Genomic DNA, 25,944 nt, shown 5'->3' with positions numbered 1-25,944 from the left:
TGCATGATGAAATTTGTGCTCATAAATATTTCTAACAGAGACACGCCGGCTGTGTACCAGACATTTTTTGATGTGCTACGGGTTCCCTTCCATCAAACATTTCAGCATCAAAGGAAAAAAAAACACCTCTCGCAGACAGAATAATGACGACTTAGCCTGCAACATTCACAAACTGTATGTATATTTGTCTTTTTTACCCATCTGTTATTGCATGGAGCTGTCTCGCATCCGTCTTATTATCTCTGCAGATGCATATGTTGTACAGCGAAACAAAAAAAGTTTGCTTTAATTATGTGACAATCCGCTTTAACATCTGAGAGAGGGACATTTCTAAATATTTCCTCTCAAGGATGTGGCAAAAGTGCAGCACAAGTGGAGCGAGAATAGAGCGGGACTGCTGCCATGACTACATTTGCATCTCTGTCTGCAAGGTAGTCTGGCTTGCTGTTTGCGTGCGTGTGTGTGCATGCCGCTGGTTGTCTCTCCATCTAACTACATGTGTGAGGCATTAATCTCAGCCGCAATATGTCTCCTCACCTGCTCTCCGTGAAAATAAACGACACATTTTGGGTGCTAACAAAGGCTTTAGTCGCCACTAATACTGTACGTGTGTCTGGCTGTGAGCGTGTGTGTGTGTGTGTGTGTGTGTGTGTGTTGCAGGAGATGGCTTTGTGTGGATCAGCTCCCTAAACTCGAAGGGCTAATTCATCTTTCTCACGCCTCGTTAGGGAATGCTGGGAGTCTGATTAAAGATTGAATATTTCATGGCGGGTTTGGTATATCGCCGGCCACCTGCTCTCTCTCTCTCTCTCTCTCTCCCTCTCTCTCTCTCTCTCTTTTTCTCCATCTCCCATTATCCTCCTCACTTTCTCATTTTCTCCCTCTACCACTTTTCCCGTCAGCCGCTCTCTCCTCCCTCGCTCCGTCTCCATCTCGTTCTATTACTCCACTTCTTCTCTCTCCATCATATTAGCCCTCCCGTATCCCTTTCTTCTTTTTCTGTCTCGCCCTGTCTCTGCCTCGCTGTCTCACACTTTCACACACACATTTTCTGCCTCTGCTTACTCACCGCTCGTTTCACTCCCTGTGTGTGCATATGCTGTCATGTCAGCTAACAGGAAGCGCTGAAACTTGTGCTGCAAGAGAGACGAATGTGAAATAAGTGCATTCAATTTGCAGATGTGACACAAATTCTGCAGCAACTAATGCGGAGCAGGTTAACCCAGTTTGGTGTTCAGCACACGCTGATCGGGAAGAGAAATCATTAATACCATCAAGACATTTTAAAGATTTAAATGCATCCATCACTCCACAAGCATTCAGCCTGCGATCTACTTACAGGGACTTGCCCTGTGATAGTGCAAGCTTAAATTACACTAAAATTGCCCATTTCTCTCCCAGTTGCGCTAAACTAAAAAGATGCACCTGCAACATCAACCCTTGCAGTCATACATAGTAAGGCAACAGATGTTGTTTATCTGATCCATCCTCAGTACATGTGTTGAATGAGAACACAGTGGCCTGTGAGCTCCAGCCTTTCATCACCCAGTTGGTGCTCATTTAATCCAACATTTGTTTTAGAATACACACCACTATACACACTATGCAAAATATCACCTGACATGACATGGTGTCTCTGGTGGCTTTATTAACTGATCCAGAGGCCACCTTCATTATTTCAGTTTTGTGCTCACATTCTAAATGTCACACTGAGACATTCGTATCTTTGCTTGAAATGTTATTCCCGCAGGTGCACCGACACCTGGAATGTCTTGCCACTGTGTCCATTAGCTGGTGTGCTTAAGGAGAGCGATGAATTATCTGGAGTGGTAATTGTCAGGCTAGCTAGCTCTGAGTGAGGTGACTGCAGGATCCCAGTGCCGTTAGCTTGTCAAGCATAACCTATCCTGCATGTGTTTGACAGCAGAGAAGCTCCACTGTTTGGAGAGGAGGAGAGCAAAAAAACCCTCTGTGTTGAACCAGTATCTCAAGGAAACAGTGACTGAGGCTGCTGTGATCTGAGGACTATTGAGCTAGTTAGCCCAGAGATCTGGTAAAGAATAGCTTGGCCTCTGAAACAAGAGGAGGTGATTGAAAGACAAGCGACAGTGGGTCAGCCGTGCATAAGTATGTTCAATGTTCAAACTTAGCATGTGTCATGTAGTCGACTGACCACAAATGGATCATGGAGCCCCTTTGTCCATTGGGCAGCAAATTTGTCGGGTTCTTGCTTTGGCACTTTCAAGACAAAATAGGCCTGGGTTTTTTTAGTATAGTAAAAGAGCTTTAGAGTAACAACCTGATGCTCTCAGGAGTCTTTAAATCATAAAGTGTCGCTGACAACATCTACAATTAAAGCTTCAAGCGTTTCAAATCACAATAAAATCTAGATACAATTCTATACACTTTGGTTTATCTCTGATAGCCGAATCACAATTCTGATTGCAATCCACTCCTATACCGGTCCAGAGGCTGAACTGTTTTTGAACTGCCAAAAACACCAGAGGAAGTTAGAGAGAAACACCACTGTGCATATTCAGTGGGCCATATAACCAGGAAGTAAACCAGGCAGCTAGCTTATGCAGCAGGTGAGCAGTTCTCATTGGACTGAATGAGCGCCGTCATCTTGTTCACTATCTATTGACTACAAGCAAGACAAATGTTGTTGTTGTTGTCAACCATTGTTGAGCACCATGGCAGGATTAACCTTGTACAGGGCCATGGGACATAAAAAAAGACAATGTTTCCTTCTGTTCCACTCACTTTCTTTACAATATGTACAGTTCTCTTTCCTAGCACTCATTACTATGGGATTGACTGGCAACCCACGGTGTCTGCATGACGTACCATTGCGTACTTACATACAGTATGTAGAGGTGAAATTTGCTTCTTTTGTATGGTATGAAGAATTTAGACACAGTAATCATGTCATTAACAGCTAATTTAAAAGTGTACTTGAACTGGTTGAGTCACTCCACTAATTGGTCTTAAGAGCAGCAGAATGACGATGTGTTTTTATTGAAAATAGCTGGATGGAAACTCAATTCAAACACTCGTGCAGAGGCATCCAGCAGAATCGTGCTTTTGATTATAGACTTGGAGACAAAGAAACAATCTCCCCCTGCTGCTGCTAAAAGAGTGACATTTTTGTCAGTACAGTTTTGCTCACAGTAGCAGCACACTATGGATTAATCAAATTCTTGTTCCGTTTGAAAGCTCCCCCAGTAGACACATAACCTTTTTTACAGCAGTGTGATTTTTTTTTTCTCATTATTTAGATTCTTCACACTGAAAGATCTTAATGAGAGATAATCTGCAGCCCTGTTGCCTTGCAACGGGGAAACGCTTCAGTGGGATTAATTATGCCAAATTGACTGGGGTTAATTGATTTGAATCCATTAACAGGTGGTATCCAAAAGAAGAAGGAACAGAGTATATAAGAGTGCTTTAAAAGGACCAATTCAATTGGTTTTATACAGGCATTTATCTGGTTGCGTCCTTATGTTGCACCGTACAGACAGCAATCAGTACTATATGTGTGTGTGTGTGTGTGTGTGTGTGTGTGTGTGTGTGTGTGTGTGTGTGTGTGTGCACGCGCGAGTGTGTGTGTGTACTCAGGTAACCCTGCATCACAGCTCAAGTTAAACAAAAAGCCAGCGGAGACGCAGACTAGAACACAGCAGCTTGTCAACACCTTGAAAAATTCAAGCAATTATTCGCCTGCATTATTAAAACATGAGGCTCCTGTAATTTAATCAAACTGAGACTCCACCGAGGGTCAGAATCAAACAAACAGTTGCATTACTAATTAAAGAAAGACGTGTTTGACCTGATTTCAGACATTCAAACTGGCATCATTTGTCTTTGGATGAATATGCCTGTCTGTAGTAAAGGCTGCTCACTTTCCTTAGTAAAAAGCAGTAAGTGCATGATAAAGGATCTCTTCATCCTGACAAGGCATAGTTTTGCTTTAGATTCAGTAGCTTAGAAAAGCATAGTTAACATTTAAGAAGTGCATAGTTAACTGCTAATAATTGCATAATAAAGCATGTATTAATCTTATAAATGTCATGTCTATGCAGAAAGCATTACAGTTGTGTTTTTCAGTCCATCTCACGCCCGTCTGATGGAACAGAAACCTCTATATTTTGATCGGACCAGCTATCTACACAGCACACATTTCACTTCCACAACACATTCATTTTTATGTTTCAAGTCTAGTTTCTTCCATTTCACACGTGTAACTACAGCAATGATATGTAGGACTTGGCGCTGCCAATACACAGTTGACCTACGCTCAGTGCGAGGTTGCCTCAAGCTGTCTAACCCGATACAGCATCTACAGTATATCTGTGACATATTTAGCATCACTGTTCTTTCATTTCTTAAAGCTTACTGACATCACTGGTGTTCTACAGTCCTAATAATAGTAAAAAGACATTTTCAGGCAGAATGAGTATTTAGGCATCAACACAGTTCACGTAGGTACATTTATAATAATAATAATGTTTTTGTTGTTTGCTTGTTTGAGTAGACGTGTCATTTCACAGCTGTATAACACCACACCCTGCACCTTTAAATCACAGATTTGATTCTTGAATGGTGAAGACTGTTATTAAGCACCCGGGAAAACAAATGCAACTAATGGAGCTTTGGCAGCTCGGTGCCATTTCTCACTGACACTGAGGGCACACGCATCTCCTCGCCATCTTTAATAGTGTGACATTTAAAGGGCATTACACTCAGACTCTCTCTCCTCTCTGTCACACAGACATGCATACACATGCAGTGGCACATATCAATACCCTCATGTGCTGACACACAATTTTGGACTGTTCATTGATGAGGTTGTGTGTGTGTGTGTGCGTGTGTGTGTGTGTAACAGGAATGTGAGTTCTGCAGGCGAGGAGGCCCGGAGGAGGATGAGGGAGTGTGAGGGCCTGACAGATGCTTTGCTCTACGTCATCCAGACGGCTCTGGGGAGCAGCGAGATTGACAGCAAGGTAACTCTCACACACATGCAACCAACACGCAAGCGTCCATAGCTGCACGCACACACAAAATCCCCTGAATAAAAATGCATCAACATACACACAATGTATGTGTGTATGTGTGCATGCATGTTCATGTGTACATCACTGTCCAAAAACTCAATATAAGTGTTTTTTTTTTGCTTTATAAACCTGTTCCATGATGATTACCATCCCTTTAATATTTATAATATACATACATTTACATGAGTATATGCAAATGTGTTTTATCTGTGTCTTTGCAGGCTGTATGTATAAACTGCGTATGTATATCAATTTGTATGAGTTGTTTGCCTGTGGTTTGTATGTTAACGCCCAAGGCTTACAGGCCTCAAACTACACACTGTAAAAAATGAAAAAGCTTGGTAAGTTGTGCTTGTTTTTAGACCTACAGCATTGAACGTTTTTCTTGGTATTTATAGTCAAATATTCTTCCTGCAATGGCAGATATGAATCAGTTCCTAAAAACATAATACTAAGCCTTATTTCAAGAAAACACCACTGTAGAACATCATTAATAAATGGTGAATTTATGGTTATTTAACACGTCACTGAAACACGTCCAGTTGCCTACGATATAGCACTTAGAATGACCTGGATGACTGAGAACCTTCATCAACAATTTATGGTTAATAAATTATTTATTTATTTTTTACCACTGTTAACAAACAATACAATGACTTATAAACCATGTATCAAGCAATCATAAAGGTTTATAAACATCACTTGCAACTTTATGATGGCCACCTTAATAATGTTTATAGATGAACTACACAGTATTTATTAACCATTTATAAAGGTATAATTTATAAACATCATTTGCAACTTTACAGCAAACAAATTGCTTAATATATGTTTTATAAAGCATCTCATTGTTTGTTAACAGTGATTCAAATTTAATTAACTTTAAATTTACCATTGTGTGTGTGTGTGTGTGTGTGTGTGTGTGTGTGTGAGAGAGAGAGAGAGAGAGAGAGAGAGAGAGAGGGAGACTGTGCATTTTTGTGAGCCTGTGAGCAACCATGTGTATCTGTCCATGAGCCTGCATATGTGCTACATGCATAGATGTATGTTTGATGTGTAAGGAGTGTCGAGCTGCGTTGTCAGTGTGTGTGTGCGTGCGTGTGTGTTTGTGTGTGTAGTGTAGTGTAGTGGAGATGTGAAGTTTTTAATCCTTAGAAATCCTTCACAAGATCAAAGTCTGAGACTGTTGACTGCATACCCACTCACAACAATAGGATTAGTGTGTGTGTGTATGTGTGTGTGTCCATGTTTATATATTGTACATTCTACAGTCAGCACTGCACATTACTTTTATGTATATGTGTTTGAGTGTGTGTGTTTGCCTGCGTGCATGTGTCTGATTGCCATCTGTCCCTCCTTCATGTCTGTCTCTCTCCTCTCTCATCTCGCTGACTCTGTTCTTTCTTTCTTTCCTGATCCACCATCAGACCGTAGAGAACTGTGTGTGCATCCTGAGGAACTTGTCGTACCGTCTGGCTGCAGAGACATCTCACAGCCAGCAGGGGGGGTCGGAGGAGCTGGACGGTCTGCTATGTGACACTGGCGGGAAGGACGCAGAGAGTTCTGGATGCTGGGGCAAGAAGAAGAAGAAAAAGAAGGGACACGACCAGGTGGGAAAACAGAAAGTTGGAAGAAGGGAGTCGTTTCATGTTTCTTCATTTCTTTCTTCTTCTGTTTTTTGTCTTTTTTCTCTCTCGGCCATCCTCTCTTCTTTAAGTTCCTTCTTGATTAAGTCAAATACTTGTTGCTGGCGCTTGATGTGAGATAAAACGTGGTTGGCAGCCTCAGCTGAAGGTTCAGCGAGTTTCTTGTTTGGCCAGGGTGCTCACAAAGCACTGCAGATCCATGCAGTTAATGCCTCTAAGCAGTCTTCTGATGAATACCCAGACAAGCTAATGGACTGTGCTTGGTCTCAGCTGAATGCTGTTGCCCTCTACTTGCTTATACAAAAAGAGGGTCAGGGCCTGTTTTTTCAGACAAACAAAGAAAGCAGTGCTAACTTTGAAATTGGCCCAAGTCTTATACGTAGAACGCACACACACAAAGGCACTCAGAGTCAGCGTACATTGTTAGCTACACCTAGCATACTATCTGAGTGTTAAAGATACAGTATGTGTCATTTCTGCATTAAAATGTCAAAAAAAAATGACTAGATCTTTCTTATATATTTGTTGAGTTGTGTACTAACATTATTTCAAAAGATTCCAACATTGTTTAAACTCAGAGAAATCCATAGGTTTACTCAAAATAAACAGACCGATGTTTACGGTCCGGGAACAGAGTGAGTAAGTAAGTTGGTGAACATGACTAAACGTAACACGAATAAAACTTTAAAGAATTACCTCGTCAGTGAACATTTCCATCATGTTTATTTTCATTAGCTATGATGGTTGTTGAACAATGAAGACAACAACTCCCACGATCCCACACCTCTTATTTCTTTTGTTTCGATCGAGAGACCCCTAGTGGCAGAAATTGCAAAAAAAATTGGACTGCAAAAATATTCCAGTGTATCAAAAAAGAAAACTTGCCATGTGTTCAATCTGAGTGCGCTTTAAAACCCCTTTACACACACAGTGTGAGTCAAAGACTGAAGAAGGATGTCGGTGAACATCAAATCAGACTCTCCAGTTCTCATGGTATGATTTTATCATACAACCTGGATAAGAAAACGATGCCCGTGAACAGATCTCTCAGGAAATGTACCACTTCATTGTGCGCCAGTATAGTGGAAAATAACTGCCCAGTCAAAGATCAGTATGCAAACTACTGGCTTGATGCTCAGCAGGCCATCATGCTCCAGGGCCTGTGAGAGACGTGCAGCCTCCTTTTTAACTTGAATCTTTGAGTATGTGTGAACTGCTTTATCAAAGGAGACATCAACAGGCAGGATCATGGCAGCTAGATGCAGAGGTGGCAGATGGACAGTCTTTGTGGAACATGATTAACTGTCGCTTATACAGTATGCATTGTTAGTGCAATGTCAACCAGTGGCAGCCGGTCAATAGAGGGCGCTATAGACCACCGACCCCTCTCCCCATATGAAGAAGAATCACATAGACTTCTCTTATGATCAATTTTTTAATGAGCAGTGTAAATATTATATGATTAGTGATTAAAATGTATAATCTGCAATAAAAATTTAGATTCAAAATATTTTGTGTCGTCTAAAGTTAGTGACATATTTCTGGTCCAGGGCGCAAAAACCTTTCCCCATAGAGCAGTGTAGGGTTGATGTATTTTTGTAGGCTAACCCGGAAGTTAGCATCGCCCTGGTTCCCCCGACAAAAAGCCTCTGGATTCGGATTTTGGATTATGGGATATGGGATTATTATACAAATTTTCATTCCATTGTACCTTGTAAAAGCTGGGGATCATGACAGAGGAAGACTTGGCCTTAGGCTGCAGTCACACATTCACAAAATCAACATTCACCTCTTGTTCACTTCCATGCTACGCAAAAAAAAAACCCCATCCCCGGCGAAGCAAATCCGCATCTTGAGTTAACCTTTGGTGAACTTTAACCGGCGGAGTCGCGGCCACAATCGATAGGAAAGACGTGTGTGTGCTTAACCACATAAACGGACTACAAACCAGCAAACTGAGTTCTGTGTGTCCCACATCCTGCACTGCCCACATTCAGCCCCAGCGGGCCATTTTCATCTTCGCCTGCACTCGAGCATGTGTGGCCTCAGGCTGTTTTCAATCCTCGTCAAATATTCAATTTTCAAGTGTGAAAAAAAAAATCTGCAGCTGCCACTGATGTTAACCAGTTACACGGGTGGTTGAGTCCTGTGTTTTCCGTGTCAGGAGTTTGATTGATTTTGACTTTGTTTACATTAATTATGCTGTTGTAGCTAACTTAATGTGGTAATCAGTTACTGCAGCAAATATGACATGAGCAATTTACTCAAGGGGACGTTTTGAATTTATGCTCTGATTGTTGACTTATCTTACAGTCTGCGTCCCTCCATTCTCCTTTATTTCTCCCTCTTTTACTGTTCCTCTTATTTCACAATGATATAATGTTGAATCTTATAGAGTTTTCATAGCCACATAAAAATCTACACTTACACACTGAATACATAATGCATGAAGACTTTGTCATCGGTTGTTTATTGCTGTGATTTTATTGGTCGGTATTCCCTGTGAGCTGTCCCCACCAGGATGATGAAATTAAACAATAAGGCATAATAAGAGTAGTACAGATAGCTGGCACATTACACACTCTCCCTACCATTAAATGTGTTCATTTGTATCGTTTTGTTATCCGTCTTGTGTCAGAGCAGGTGTCACTGTTGTTTTGTTTCCAAATGGAGGATTCTGTATTCCACTTTGTAATGCAGTGCTCTGCTGTTTCTAGTTCAGGAACATTGGCTCAGTTCATCCATGGTTCACACTATCTCTAGTCTCGGATGAATATTTATGAATGCACTGCAGCTTTCTTTGATATTCATGATGTTTGAGCCAGAGTTGTTTTCCAAGTCAACTACTGATAGTCACCTCCCACCTGGATTATTAGAGTCACGTTTTCAGAATAAGGTATATGTATCAAGAGGAGCTTGATGATGTGATACAAATTTAATTATTTGTATTGCTATATCATCAACACATGCTACAAGGTTTTCACACAACAGGATCAGGAGATTATAGCTGTACCTACAGATTAAGCCGTGTTTGACTTCCCGTACACTGACTACCTCTGCTCGGAATCAAAAATACCAAGCCGATTTAGTATTTCTCTCTGGATTTCCAGGGTTTGTCCATCTGTTGCTGCCAACAGGCAGAGTTTCATCCTCCATTTAGTTAAAAAATTAGTGCTCTTGTAGTTGTAGAATTGGCAGAAACCAAACGGCTGCCTTGGAGTAGGCTCTAGCCTCTTGTCATGCTAATAAGCAATCAGCATCACATTCTGGTGGAGTGGAAGACGTCTTTCACAACTTCTGGTGAAGCCGTTGGGATTGAAAACCCAACACTTCCGGTGGATCAGAGTGGGTGAATTGCTCATTAGCCCGGCATGCTTTTTTCCTCTTTCATTTCTAGAAAAGAGTGAAAAGGAGATTTTTAAAAAATGGTAGTGATGAGCCAGGGCTTTAACTTCCATTTGTCAAGCGAACCCTCAACGAACTTTTTGCGTACCCAAGCAGAACCAGGGAGATGAGGGATCTTAAAACTAACTCTGGGATCAGATTGGAAAGGGAAAAATCATAACCTCTCCATAATGATAATACATAACCCTCCCCCTCTCTCCTCTATCTGTCTGTCTCCACTCCAGTGCAGCTGTGGGTGATTACCATGAAGTAGCGATTGGGGAGCTTGTTGAAGAGGGCAAAACTCTATCAACTGCGGGGTAATTAGAAGAGAGAATGAGGAGAGGAGAGGAGGAAAGGATATATCGGTGGAGAGGAGATATAAAGGGAGAGTCAGGGAAGCTGGGGCAAAGGGAGGAGGCTAGAAAATACAAAAGGATGAGGGAGGAGAGAGGGAAAGAGGAAGTAGTAGAAATTAAGGTCAAAGACAAACAGGGAAGGCAGAAAACAAGATTTTATTTTCAATGCAATGTGTTGGTAATATTACAGAGCCTTAACAAATGTCATGTGAGATTACATCATTGCAGATGGAAGTAGGAAGCATACAGGACATCCCATTTTTATAAATACATACAGTTGTACACCTAGAAGTCAGAATCAGATAGAGTCAACTGTAGATGCCAAGTACATGCAAGCAGACAAGGACTTCACTTTTTTAGGAGCTCTCAATAGACCTATAGACAGTGCAAAGACCAAAATGCAGAGGAAGATCCATAGACCTACAGCAGTGCTAAAACTATAAAATAACATAAAGTAATAGCTTTTATGTTTTAAAAAAAACCTGCACATCTGTATGGATGGCCTCGACCGCCTGCTCACCCCAGTCCCATCACTCACACTTAGTTACTGTTGCTACACAAGTCATTCATGCTCACACGTCACTCCAGTCTTATGCCAAAGCGTGTAACAGACCCGCCAATCCACCAGAGGATAGCATGAGAGAGTCACGGCAATCACAAGACTTTCATCCAGGATACCTGGATTTGAGTCCTGTGTAAATCAAAGGTGATTGTGGCCAGGAAGTAGTTATTTTAAGAATGTCTTGTTTTCACAGGAAGGCAAGGCCAAATGCGACAGTGACACGGTAGACTCGTTGGTCTGTTATACATTTTGGTGTGACTGCACACGGTACATATATGTACCGTGTACTCAATAAACTGCATATATGCAGTTTACAGTGGCATATTAACCACTCATAATTCTAAGTGATTTTTGATTGATTTCAGTAAGCGGTAAACGAAAGCAGGCTTAGTATTTCTAAGCAGCGTCATTTTTTCCAACTGAAATGACAGCTGCTACTAGCAGATTTTAACACTTGTAGCTAGTTAGCTAATTATGCTAACGTTGCCTCCATGAGTTGTTTGAAAATGCAGTCTCTGCCTCACTGGATGTTTCAAGCTGAAGAAGAACCTTGTTAAGGTTTATTCAATACGCATGTAATGACTACATACACTATATCATGTTAAAAGACTGACACTAAAGCTGCACAACTAATGCAGAAAGGTCAGGAGACATGGAAATAAAAAACAGCATTATTGTTGTATTGGAGTGTGGAGTCAGTCCTGGTGATGTAAGAATAATAAAACAGAATGTCAATCAGACTTATTTCATCGAACATCACCCTGTTAAGCTGCTTAGCTTGTATACCTGAACAAGGAAGATTAGATTAAAGGGTTATTTGTATTTGCAAACAGAATGTTTGACTTCTTTTATCATTCAAGAAGAAGCTTTAAAGACGAGTAGTCTTGTATCAGTATGTAGCCAGTACAGTTTATATAACATAATATGGCAAATGTATGCCGAATCATGTGTAAAAAAGAATAATAGACATTATTATATTATTTTTTGTTACTGACCAGCCTTAGTCTGCAGTCTTGGATGAACAGTAGGTACCACCTGTGTGCATATAACAACAAGTCCAATATCCAGTCCAGGGCTGCAACTCATGATTCCTTTTTTTGGTGCAAATTTTTAAAAAAATTCATAATGCACTGACTCAAATGTCAGTACCCGTAATCTGTTTAAATTATATTGCAGTGTCACTGACAAATCTCCTGTATTCACAACCCAGTGCTTTCACACTCCTCATTGATGCACGTTTGTGTGTGTATTTTTCAAAATGCATCATCAATGCAGGAGGAAATGTCAGATTTCAATTACAGAGGAGATAGAAAAACAGAATGCACAAATAAATGAATGCCACCTTATTTATACACTGTTTATGAATAGTAAATCTCTCTCCCTCCTCTCCCTGTTCTCGCCTGAGGGGAACACGCTGGCACCCTACCACTGTCAAACCTCGCCTCACACAGAATCCGAAATGCTTTTCTATTCTGAATTATGTCTCATCCTCCGCAGTGGGACGGCGTCGGCCCATTTCCAGACTTGGCGGAGCCCCCGAAAGGCATCCAGATGTTATGGCACCCTACCATCGTCAAGCCCTACCTCACACTGCTGTCTGAGTGCTCCAATCCAGACACCCTGGAGGGAGCAGCTGGGGCTCTGCAGAACCTAGCTGCTGGCAGCTGGAAGGTAAGGACCCAGAGCTGTGCCTGTGATACTAAAGGGCATCTGCACAAGTGTATTGAAATTCCAGTGAGTGTCAAAAAGTGTTCTGGAAGGGAGACATCTCAGCACACGGCAAAATAACAACCCTCACATCCCCCAATATTCTGACGTTTTGTGCTGTGGGATAGTAAACGTTATTCACTGGCCTTTTAAAGTTTCCTCATGCATGAGTCGAGCATTTGATACACATCTCTCTGAAATCAACACTTTATGATATGGCATCAAGACCAAGCCAGGATGAATGCAATAGAAGATAATAAAGCTTATTAATATCTTTTAGGCGACATAATGATGGATTATACCATTACGACTGCTTCATATTTGAAATGTTTATTTGTTGTTTTGCAGCCTCGATGTTTTTTTAACTGTCTGTCATTAACTTGATAGACGGCACTCTGGTTTAGACAGACAGCACGTTTGGGCAAACGCAAACAATAATCCTGCATTTGAAAGAATGACTTAGAAAATACTACAGTGAATACACTATCATCAATACGACAAAGACATGTGTTTGTTCCATTTGCTTGGGAGGGCCACAAAATTTGTCCAAAAGCTTCAAAAACACCAAACTAGTGGACCTTATGTTGAGAATTTCAAGGGTGGAGGAATGAAATTCAATATCTGTGAAATTAAAGTATCCAAAAATGTTTTTTTTAGCCATTTGAGCATCATGCATGCCTCTTATTGGCAATGTCTGTCTGTCAATCAGTCCAACACCTTGGTCTTGACTGAAAGATCTCAATATTGGATGCATTGCCATGAAATGTACGGTCATGTTCCCCAGAGGATGCATCGCAATGATTTGGTGATCCTAAAACAATTCTCGAGCTCCAGCAGCAAGTCAGCTTTCTCACTGTGAAACAAAATTTGGTACAGGCGTCCAACATTTTGGGTTTTGTCTTAATAACTGTTTGATGGTTTTGCGCTGAAATATGGTTCAGACATATGGTCCAGAATAAACTGCACTCGGCATTAAATGTTCCAAATAACACCAGCGCCACAATCGCATAACACCCACATAGCCTGTACTGAAAAACAGCAATCCGTAATATGGTACTCAGTCCACCTCCAACCCTCTCTCCTACCCAGTGGTCAGTATATATCCGGGCTGCAGTGCGTAAGGAGAAGGGCCTGCCCATCCTCGTGGAGTTGCTGAGGATAGACAACGACAGGGTGGTTTGTGCTGTGGCCACTGCGCTGAGAAACATGGCTCTGGACATCAGGAACAAGGAGCTCATTGGTGAGTTGTTCATTGAAGCAAACAAAGATACATACAACACACACACACACACACACACACACACACAGAAGTTGGCACAAAAAATAGTTTGTAGTGCTAACTTTAATCAAGGGTTTCATTCGAGTGTTGTTTTCTTTTATACTAGTGGAGTAATGTGGTTCATTCTGCCTTAATTGAAGATAATGGCACTGAAAACAAGTGCAGTTGTATTGACCCACTTACAGAATTAGTCACCTGCTTTAATAATGGATATAATGCTTGTTTAAGTAGAACTGTTTAGCAGTAATTATTTAAAAAGGAGCTGTTTAAATGGCATTTGTGTAGGAGGCTGTTGCTGTCAGGGCCGACTGACTGGCAGTGGGTTTGTGGATGTGTCCAATAAAAAAAGAGATGAATGTCTTTGTAACATTTGTCGGTTTATAGTCAGATTTCCTTCTTTAAGCAGATAGTAGTGTCGAAACCTTGATCGTTTGATGCCTGATTTTCCTTCGGAGACGGAGTGATGTCTGTAACAAACTCTGCTTTTCTGCTGGTCTCCATAGCAACAACCTCATGCCTCCTTCCAATCACTCCGTCTGATACTTGAGTCTCTGAGCTAAGCTGTGTCTGTGTATGTGTGTGCTAACTTAGCATGTGAGCCATTCATGTGTACAGTGTATGTAGGTTGTCATGTCAGTCTTATATCAGCCTGCCAAGAGGCGTCCATGTATATTTTGATAGGACACATCGTCCTGTCCTCACTTGTGTTGTGTTAACATGATGAAACTGCTTTAGAGACGTGATATATTGTGCTGTTGGGTCCTCAGATATATCAATACTGTGTGACAGGTCCTCTGTGAGCCAACTGTTGTTTTATTGCAGCGATGTTACAAACTTGACTGAGAGCTTCAGTCTGTTTGTACTGATATTACTGCCAATACTGCAAATGTACGGCAAGAGCCAAGTTAAGTTGTTTACATGTTCAATCATGTTTGATAACTTACTGTAATAAGAAAGTCAGTGAATTACTTTGTTTTGTTGCGTGAAATTGTTTTTCAGTGAGCAGGCAGTCGAGGCCATCCATACAAACATAATAGCTATTACTTTATGTTATTTTATAGTTTTATCACTGCTGTACGTCTGTGTATCTTCCTCTGCATTTTGGTGTTTGCACTGTCTATAGGTCTATTGAGAGCTCCTAAAAAAGTGAAGTCCTTGTCTGCTTATATGTACTCTCATCTACAGTTGACTCTTTACCTGATTCTGACTTCCAGGTGTACTACTGTATGCATTTATAAAAATGGGATGTCCTGTCTGCTTCCTTTGTTGAGACAGTTTCACTCATGTTGTGTTTTAACATGGTAGATGTTATCATCTTTAATATATGATCTTCAGGGCTCCAGCTTTTCACATTGGCTACACTGGTGCACCTAGAATTTTCGTGCACCAGCAGATAATTTAGGTGCACCCAATAATACATTTTGATTTACTTTCTTAACACCTTATGTGAATGATTATTGACAGGAATAGTTGCAATACATATTTTTCTTCATTTTTTTCACATGCAGCAAGAAGTTGTGTTAACCTCAGTTGTTTAAACTGCTAAACTTCAGGTGCGACCAATGGAAATACTTAGTTGCACTTGACAGATTTCTGGCCGCATTGTGCAACCAAAATAGTCACGCCCTGGAGCCGCGTTCTTATATATTATTCAAAAGAATACAGAGTATATATACTTTATGCATCAGTGGGATTTTGAAAGCAGGAAAACACATAAAATAAGTGAACTGTCGGTGAGTCATGACATGCCCCCACCACCCCAGGGTGATGACCCAATCAGAATGAGGGGCAGAGGGCAGAGTGGACAAGATTGCCTGACAGCAGTACTGGAGTGTCATGGGAAATATAGTCAGTTGATGTTAGATTACGTGGCCAAGTCAGCATCATTGTCTGACAGCCACCCAGCCAGGCTGTAGTTTCTCAGGTGTAGCAAAGTTTTTTAGCTTTTATATGGTTTATAAGGTAAGAAAAGGAAAAGAGCAGAGACCACAGTCGACTTAGAGATTGTACAAAAATGATGGATTAAAGCAGAAAACAAACTACTTAAAGAAGCAGTAAAAGTAATCATATATCGCACATTGACAACTTTTTCCACTAATGGGTGAAGTCACGAGAAAAACAGGAAAAAATATGTTGTATTAACAGTCTGTGCTAAAAACTTAAAACATACCAGTACAAAAGCTCCAATTTTCTTTCTTTCATTCCTATTTCTGCCTCGTGTCCTCCTTTCCACCTTCAACCTACATTATTCCACCTCACTCCCGCCCACTCTGTCACTCTTACCCACAGGTAAATATGCCATGAGGGACCTGGTGCACCGTTTGCCCGGAGGTAGCAACAACAACAACAGCAGCGGCGGGGGAGGTGGAGGCGGCACCACCAGCAGCTTGGTGGGGAAGACCATGTCAGATGACACCATCACAGCTATCTGCTGCGCGCTGCATGAGGTCATCACCAAGAATATGGAGAACACCAAGGCCCTGAGGGACGCCGGTGGCATTGAGAAGCTCATCGGCATCGCTCGCAGCAAAGGAGACAAGTAAGCCGAATGGGAAGTTGTTGTCAGGTAGAAGAGGGTGGAAAGAAAGAAGGAAGGATGAGATGATGAGGTTGTCATAGAGCAGTGTCTCCAGCATTAACAGTTTTTATCATTTGATAGACGCTACAACAGCATTAGAAATAGTTTAAGCTGATTCTAAGTGCTGTATCGTAGGCAACCGGACGTGTTTCAGTTTCTTGAAGACATTTAATATTGTAATATTATTATGTAAAGTAGGTTAAACTTAGCAAATTCATACCACCAGAGTCAAGAAGCTGAGATAGCAGCTACTGAGATATAGCCTGCTAAGCTATTTACCTTTAGCTGCCGTTTAACTAGGTTTTTTTCTTTGTCACGATTGCATTTATTTCACTTAATTCTGTGATACAACTAAGTGCACCGGGATATTTTTCATTTACAGATAACAGCAAGGAAAAATACAATAAGTAGGCTACATTTAAATTCAGCTTTAGCAAAGGCTATTCTTAGCTACATCATTAGCTAGCTTTCACATGACCTAGCTCTCTTGTTTTACCTTTTTAATTGCCTGTTAGCGCTGTTTTGTAGTTTTTGCAAATTTAAAAAGCTGCTTTCAGGGACATTACACATTTTTATGGGATACTTTCTATATATAAAACAGATGTAAAATAGTCAGAGTCAGGTTTCCGCTTATATTTGTGACCAAATATGGTGTTATTTCCTTTGTACAAATTTGCTTCTAGCTTCTAACTGCATAAAAAAAAGTTTTAATCTTTTTTGTCAATGTTCTGTGAATAATTAAGGACTATAACTAATTTTTGTTGCGATTCAAAGTATAAACCATTAGAATAATTTGTAGATTTGTATCCAGAGGGCATTAATCGGTAGATAAACTAATAATTTCTTCTAAAAATTGCTTTCTCCTCATACCACATTCCCTGCAAGTCCCCTGCTTTGCCTTGCTGAAAGCGTGTGTGAAATGCAATCCCAGAATCCAAAACAATAACATTTACCCAAATGACTTGAAGAAATAAAGTTTAATTTCCGAGACACTGATAAGGCCATATGGGCCAATTAAACCCACAGCCATTAGTCAACTGAGTCAAACCCCAGAGGAAGCAAAATGAAATATTGTCCAATCAATCAATCAACCAAGCAATTATGCAACTTGGTAATTCAAGTGCCATATTTGAGGAGATGAAGACATTTTCATTCTGCCTCTTTGGTCATTTCTTCTCGGGAGGCTGAAGCGAGGAGATGCCTTACATACTAGTATGTTTCTTTATTATTTTGCATTGTGATCATTTTATAGCTCCCACTAGCACAAAACAAAGACAGTCGAGCTTTATACTGTATGTTTTTTTCTCTCTGCTGAATTCCCAGACATAGTCCTAAAGTGGTAAAGGCCGCATCTCAAGTCCTGAATAGTATGTGGCAGTACAGAGACCTCCGCAGCCTCTACAAAAAGGTAAAGCCTGCATGGATGCATGTGCTCTGGCTGTATTAACACTAGAAAATGTCAGTAATGTAGGAGTTTAAGAAGCTTTCACTGACTTATGTCTAACATGGTCTCATGTCTTCTTGTTTTCTTCTTTCCTGTCCTTTCCGTTGCCTTTCTTCTTCTCTTCTGTAGGATGGCTATTCCCAGTATCATTTTGTCGGCTCTTCCTCCACGATAGAGCGGGACAGACAGCGACCTTATTCTTCCTCTCGTACTCCGTCCATCTCTCCCGTACGAACCTCACCCAACAATCGATCAGGTGAGTGTAACCCCCCCCCCCCTATCATTCGTCAGTACAGTCCAGTCAAACAAACACAAGTCCAATACAGCTGAAGTCTGTTTTAACCTTCATACTACAGTGAATACCGACAAATTATTCTGCTGTCAGGTAAAATCCTTGCACCATACCCCCAAGAAAGTTCTCGCCCTTGCACAGTCGAAATGGGGGTTTGACTACCATGGGCTTCCCAAGGACTAGGCTTTCTCTCTAGGCTCTTTGAATTTTACCAAACGTATGCCAAAAAATCACTGTTTTCCCCATGAGCTTAATTCTTGGCTGGGTCTGAAAGCTTCTCAAACTGAATGTGGAACAATAACAATGTCCAGTTGAGCCAGCGATAACAGTCATAATAGACTATTATCTATTATAGAATATATCCATGAATACATGGACATATATTTGTGGGGTGGGAACAAAATGTTTCACTGTTCAATAAACCTCACTAAACTGCCTCTTCACCTTAAGCACCTGTTAGGAGGGCTTGTTCCTTACGACGTTATTCAGACATTACAGAGCCACGATGCTTGTGCAATATTTGGCTCCTGGTGTTCAAGAGGTGGTGGTATTGGTGCTGGAGAACAGCAATGAGTTGAAAAATGATAAAAGAAGCTTTTTTTAAAACTTACTTGCTGCTGAATCCTTTGTTAACAGAGACATGTGTAAGAAAGAGAATGAACTGACATTATCAACACAAGGTTAATAAACAATAATGTTGTCATTATGTCAAAGACATCTACAGTATGTACTGTGTTGCTGGAGATGCCGCCTGTTCTCCACTAACTTAAAAGACGATGATGTATTTGGAATTTATTATGAAACTGACCGATTTCTGTGTCTTACTAATGATAGATGATAATGAAGTGAAACATTTATCACACTGAATTTCAGTGTGTGTTACCCTCTCTGGGCATGTTTTGTGCTAATGTAGCGTTCACGTTAATGGGCCAGCATTCAGTTCAGACTTGTGCTGTGTTGGAAGTTCTACAGAAATGTTACTTTGAAACCATCATCAGATGTGAGGAGAGAACAGCAGCTGATTATTCAGCAGAGGGGCCGGGGGCAGTAACTTATACAGTTTTGATATTGTTTATAACAATTCATCAAAGGGATGTACGATGCCTAGAGAGGGGTGTTTTCAGGGTACCAGATATGTATACTTACTATTTGTCTTGCATACACATGGTAGTGAGTCAGAGCCCCCATTATTTCTTTTCCATTTGACATTGCAAAAGCAATCCGCAAGAAATGCACAATTAGTGGATTAGTATTGCCCTCACGTCCACTATGGCACATCCTTCACTGACTGCTCAGGAAAAAGACAATTTTAAATGAAAAATAGCAGCTCCAACCAATAGCTCAGTTGTTACTAAAGTTTAGGCTAAACAATCCAGGTTTAATGAAATACATGCAGCTAGAAGTGTTTCTATTTTTATAATCAGTAAAAATACAGTGTTGTACAGGGTGTTGAACCAAATTCAGATAAAGACAACTAATTAAAAGAAAGTAATGTCAGATATATTACCAGACAATTTAGTTTCCATCATATTTCATATCACTGAGTGACTTTAAGGAGAGTTAAACCAATTTGAAAATGAAAAAAGGTGTCATGGGAGCACCTACACTTTGAAAACAAACCTCAAACTGGATTTATGAAGCTGTCAACACACAGTGGCAAAATGATAAACACCTTGGTTTGTAATTGCAATTTTTTAATTTTGTTTCTCAGTTTATAATTGTGCCAGCAGATGGTCCGTCAAGCCATTTCTTTAAATTCACGTCTGTGGAATTTTTCACATACAAAAGAAAGCGTTCCATTGTTTATATAAAGCCTTAGGAATATGAACATCTCCACAACAGTTGTTTACCACAGCGGCAGGCAGGGAATAATTTGCCAAGTAGGTGCTGATATTACAATAGACTGGTGATATTAGCAGAGCATTAATGAGCGTATGGATCAGTGCTAACTGTGTTATAACGCACAAGAGAGAGACAAAGAGGCAGATGCAGCCGGCAGCTTCTAGGTGAAAGACAGCTGATAATGATTCGAATGTCAGAGGGAACGCCTCACAACCATATGGCACTGAGTCAATAGGCGGGTTTGCTCCAACATGGCTAACCAGATCTAACTCATTATCTCTGCCACTGATCCCACCATCCCCCTCAGAGTCCAGCATTTATTATTGTCTCCCAACTGTGGGCGTGCATATTTTCTATGATGCTTTTTATGATTTGACCCTGTTTGGTACAAGTTTGCTGTTGGGTGAGTAATGCTAAGACAGACAGAGATTAATAGGCCAGTGAGAATTTAAGATAGTAAATATATGTAGATGTAGTAAATTCAGGTGGAGGGAAAGTGGCCTGCAGCCAGACAGAGAGAAAGACAAGACGGAGGCAAGCAGACGCAGGGAGGAGGGATGACTCAGTGTTTACCTCTTTGAAATTACACCCCGGTCACAAAGCTACATTTGTTAAGAACTGCACAATACCCATAGAGTCACAAAACAAACAGCAGCCAGTGCCCCCGTTTTTCACTCGTTTTCAGGGTGATGGTTAGAAGAAATACACACAGTGAAGCCTCAGCACTGTGCCTTTGTTCAGACAGGTAAATACAAAACCTCAGACGCCCAGAAAAGTACACATTTTAAAATCACTCTAGCCTTTGTTCTATGGAACAACTGTAAAGTAGCCTAAATACTTGTCCCTCCTGCTGTCGTGTCCTCCTTATGAAAGTATTTTCATAAATATGTCAATGATGAATTAAGGGTTAAACATATCCCCTGTGTTTGTGTGTGTGTGTGTGTGTGTGTGTGTGTGTGTGTGTGTAGCGAGCGCCCCTGCTTCTCCCAGGGAGATGATGGCATTGAAGGAGAGGAAGGCAGACTACGAGTCGACTGGCAATGCCAGTTACCATGGCAGCAAGGGCGAACACCAATCCCGGAAGGACGCCATGACAGGTAGGGGGTCCATTCTGCAGACATGCACACAAAACACATAATCCCATGGGTGGGTTTTACAAATATTAAAGGAATAGTTCGACATTTTGGGAAATTGCAGAGACTTGTGCCTTGTTTTGTTTTTTACCCGTAATTACGGATGTACAGCCCAACACAGGGCTTATATGGATATGTACAGAAACTGTACGGTAAATATGAAGCCAGAGAGTGGAGATGGTTAGCCTAGCTTAGCATAGTCCAAAGACTGGAAAAAGGTGGAAACAGCTAGCCTGGCTCTATATAAAGGTAACAAACACCTAAAAATTTCACACTTTATAATCCTTCTTTAATACATAGTGAAGTTAGAGTGTTAACAAATTGTATCTTGGGGGAGAGTCTTTGTGTTACTTTGCAGGTACATTGACTTTGCTGGCTCAAAAGCATTTTGTTTAAACAGTTTTTTGACAGAAAATTCAACAATCACAAGATGTAAAGTATTAATTAAAGTAGGTTGTAGGTGGATTTTGTTACCTTTGGACAGAGCCATGCTAGCTGTTAGCTCTTTTCCAGCCATTGTGCTCAGTTAAGCTAATCATCTGCTAGCTTTAGCTTCATGTTTAGCATACAGACATGAGAGTGGTATCAATCTTTCCATCTAACTGTTAGCAAGAAAGGAAATAACCGTATTTCCAAAAAGAAAAAAAAAGAGAATTCTACAATTGGTCGGTTAAATTTGAACAAAAAATGAACAGTTTAGAAATTTGATAACACCCGGTCATGCTGTCGACACAGCCAGATGCATCTTGGTATATTTTCACTATAAGATTAACCCTGAGAACTTTTATATAAGCAAAGTCTATTATGTGCTATTTTTAACAATCATCATCATGGTTTTCATTGAGTCTCTGTTTTGAGCGTGTTGATGTTTGCTGATATTTTTGCTCACTGGCAGCAGTTCCAACCTCTCCTTAATCATCATCATTCTTATTCGTAATGAAAAATGTGTCACCTGGTAACACTGACAGCTTGCCCACACTCCTCTACCTTTACAGTAATCCCTGAATACATAGTTGAGAGCAAGCAGTAATCCATTCTGTCTCTGCAGGTCAAATGTCTGGTGGCTCTTCCACGCTACACAGAGGAGCATACGTGTCACCTACTGATGACCTGAAGTACAATCAGGTACGACAACTCACTTTTCTGTAAAATGTTCATAAGTTCATTAAATGTACATTCTGTATGTGACCACTAGAATGTGATCACAAAGAACTTTTGTCTTAATTGACAGTAAGTACTGTGAGCAGAAATACCAGAGTACCAGATCCCAAAGTATTTACTTCCCTTCCTACAACAAGCTTTCATTTCAGCAAGATACCATTTGGTAAAAGAGGGCATTAGACATGGAACAATCCAATGAGAGATGTAAACAGAGGGGACACACTGAAAACAGAAAGCAGATTTAATATTACATATAAACTTTTAGGTTTTGACCTACAACAACCAACAACTGATACCAGAGGTATCAGAGGACCAGAGGAGCTTTTCATTCAGTACCTTGCCCTCTTTGCATCTGTCTTTCTTGATGTTGGTGTGTTCCACTCTGCAGTGCAAGCTCCTCTTACCACTTTATGACTCATATTACCTTAAAGAGAAGGAACTGCTCTGTAGCAACCCGATATAAAGATGTGGATGGAGAAGAAATGTCAGAGCAAAACTAGCCCCTTTATCGTATGGGAATTTAATAGTGACGCCAAAGGGGATATAATACAACCAAGTCCAAATAGGTCACTATAAACTTTAAACTATAAACTGCAGAGTCTCATTTATGCTTTATGGGAATAGTGAATTGCTCTTCGGGTCTGGCAATTCTTTCTGCATTGTTGCCAGTAAAAGTCTATCATATTACCCATCTCACCCTTTGGCAGCGATATTGTTGTAAACCAAAACTCATTGAGCTAAAGACACTAAAACACATCTGTATTATAGCCAATATTCTTTTACTGTATAAAAGTATGAACTGACCTTAACTGAAATAATTCACGCTTGCTGGAGGAGGAAGACTGATGTCTTCTGATGGAAAACGCATCACATTGTTTCACCTGAGAAACAACAGGTCACCAACAGGTGGCAAACTGCTTCTTTTTTTTTTTTTTTGACCAACAGTCCAAAAACCTCTAGGTATTTAATTCTATCTCACGGAAGAAAATGAGCTAATATTACAAGAGCAAACCTTTATTTCCCCTCTAATGACAAAGTTTCATTTAAGACAAGCTTTTATATGGATCTAATTTCATGTGTTTTTATTTAACATTAGACATATGTCCTAATCTGACATGGCAGATGGTTTGTTTCACAAAATGTTTTGTTTCATAAAACCATCTGGGAAGGAGATGCTGGAAACTGTTTGGAAAAGGGCAAACACTTTCAAAGAATACTTGGCAGGTGATCAGATGAACCATCTGTCTATCACAGTCTATCAGGGGCTAACTTCAACCAATCGGATCAACAGAAGGAGAGCGTACCACCAGTGGAGCCAGTTGGGAGAAGAGCAAAAACTTTCCCATGAGACACGTTTCAGTGTCGTTCTTTGCTCTTCTTTCAATGAAATAAACTCCCAGTTCTGATATAATTAGTGCTAGCAGCATCTGTGCTAACATCTTGAGGAGCGGCCATTGTTGTTTTCAAACGAAAAGTTGCTTCTCTAATGGTGGTCGCATCTAAACCATGCCCGTAGCTGCATGTAGGCAGGTGGCTAGAACAAAGAGCAAGCTCTATTAACATAAAGCTGATAATCCAAATCCAAAATCCAAAACTGCAGCAACAAAAGGCAGATAACAAAACAGGAGAAACCCAAGAAACAAAAGCAAAACAAAGAACAAACCAAAAAACAAAGTACAAACCAGAAATAACACGAGGAACCAGGAACCAAAAGCAGTAAACACAAGACGGGCAGATGGGACGGGGATATGCAGGAACACAAGGCCAAAACAGAACAGAGGGGAAGACACGAGGGGTGATTCACTGATGGGACACAGGTGAACACAGGGACAGGGGGAGAAAACAGACAAAGGGAGGAAGTGGAAAGTGAAACAAGACACATGAGGATAGAATTTCAAAATGGATTCAAGATGGATTAGCGAGCTTATGATCACTTGATCTCATGAAGTCAGCTGCCTTGCCAGGTAACGATCTGGTATATTTTGCTGACAATCAGCATCGATGCTAGCATTGCTATTCTGCCTGTTAATGGTGTCAGACACACACAAGTCATTTCTCACTACCTAAAGGAACTAACTTTGTGTCATCTGGTAGAGAGTTGTAGTAACTGTTCTGTCGCTTAGAACTTCAGGCTTGATTTGGATTTGGATTTACTTATTTTTTATAGAAATGTCTCTCTTCTTTGACTGTGCGGGAAAAGAGAAGCCAACCCCTTTAAATAGTATTATGAGCTAATGTCAGGGACGGATGAAATATGGGGTTGGGATCAGCTTTAATCAAATTTGGCAGCACCATTCTGGTTCAGTCCAGTCAGGTCCAAAAGACACAGGTTTTTTTTTTTATTTGGCCAGTGCAGGATTTGTAGTCTGGATTTGCATTTTTACTGCCACTAGCTGCCATCAGTCACTGGAATTGCATGTGTCATTTAACATTTGGGGTTTATTTAAAAAAAAATTAAAAAATATGAATAATTAAAAATATGAATATATAGAAAGAGTCCCAGTCAAAATGACCTCTAAAAAGGCATTTTTAATGTTGATGAATATTATTCTAAATGCTCAGACTGTCAAAGCTCTCAGTACTTTGTGGCTATGTGCTTACTGACTCATAGCTACTGTGTGTCCATCTGAACCTTTCACACCTATTTTACCTGCTGTTCTGAATGTTGCTATCATAATCCTACTTTCATCTTAGTAATCATTTTTGTGTTTTAACAGGTGTCGTCCCAAGGCCTGCCTTCAGAGCCCTACCCTCCTTTCCAAAACCCTCCTCCGCCCGACAGTGTCAACTACGAGGACCAGGCCTTCTATGAGAACCAGGTTCACGCTGGAGGACGCCCCCCGCAGGGTGACCTCAACATGCACTTGACGGGTCTCAAGTCCACCGGCAACTATGTAGACTTCTACTCAGCCTCGCGGCCCTACAGCGAGCTCAACTATGAGACCAGCCACTATCCAGCCTCACCAGACTCCTGGGTCTGAGGGGAGATGAGGATGGAGGATTTGCAGGAGGAGGAGGAGAGGATGGATAAAAGGAAAACAGGACAGTTAGGGGGGTAGTTTTAAAAGTGGAGGAGAGAAGCCGAGGACAGTTTCCCTCCCTCCCCATCCTCCCCTATAGTTCCTGAGTAGCATCATAGGTAGCAGGACAACAGAGGGGGAGGGTGGAGTGCAGGAAAAGAGACATGAGGAGAAAATCGAAGACATTACACTCCTCTCAGATACATCTGAGGGAGGAGGGAGAGGGGACAAAAGAGGAGCAGAAGAGAACGAAGGAGCGGCCATGCATGTGCATGCACACCACCAACAAAACCAACAGACACATTTTCTTTCTGTGTTTAGTTTGTGATCAACCACTGCTAGAAGGTTCAGCAGACAGAAAGACCTCCTGCACCTGAACGCCTCTGGATACAGAACGTGGGAGGGACGGACATGATGAAAGAACATGAAGCGAAAGATGGAAAAAGCAGGAAATATATGGAGGACAGTGAAAGAGATAAGTGG

At 40.9% G+C, this 25,944-nt stretch overlaps 1 protein-coding gene across 5 annotated transcripts in view; it reads left to right on the top strand.

Moving 5' to 3' along the window:
- ctnnd2b (catenin (cadherin-associated protein), delta 2b) overlaps positions 1-25,422 on the top strand; it is a 145,063-nt gene extending 119,641 nt beyond the window's left edge. For 4 of the 5 annotated variants that reach the window (XM_073491386.1, XM_073491385.1, XM_073491383.1 and 1 more), the window contains 10 exons: positions 4,886-5,003; positions 6,482-6,664; positions 12,503-12,681; positions 13,780-13,952; positions 16,281-16,530; positions 17,893-17,977; positions 18,143-18,269; positions 21,116-21,244; positions 22,329-22,405; positions 25,159-25,422. In XM_073491386.1, the coding sequence (XP_073347487.1) occupies positions 4,886-5,003; positions 6,482-6,664; positions 12,503-12,681; positions 13,780-13,952; positions 16,281-16,530; positions 17,893-17,977; positions 18,143-18,269; positions 21,116-21,244; positions 22,329-22,405; positions 25,159-25,422 (1,585 nt within the window). The remainder of the gene's footprint in view (positions 1-4,885; positions 5,004-6,481; positions 6,665-12,502; positions 12,682-13,779; positions 13,953-16,280; positions 16,531-17,892; positions 17,978-18,142; positions 18,270-21,115; positions 21,245-22,328; positions 22,406-25,158) is intronic. The other variant, XM_073491384.1, reaches the window with a different exon arrangement.
- The last annotated feature ends 522 nt before the right edge of the window (positions 25,423-25,944 follow it).

Source organism: Pagrus major, chromosome 21, assembly GCF_040436345.1.
Source record: "Pagrus major chromosome 21, Pma_NU_1.0".
Taxonomy (NCBI): Eukaryota; Metazoa; Chordata; class Actinopteri; order Spariformes; family Sparidae; genus Pagrus; species Pagrus major.
The sequence above is the reverse complement of the archived record's forward strand: the minus strand, read 5'-3'. Positions and strand labels throughout refer to the sequence as shown.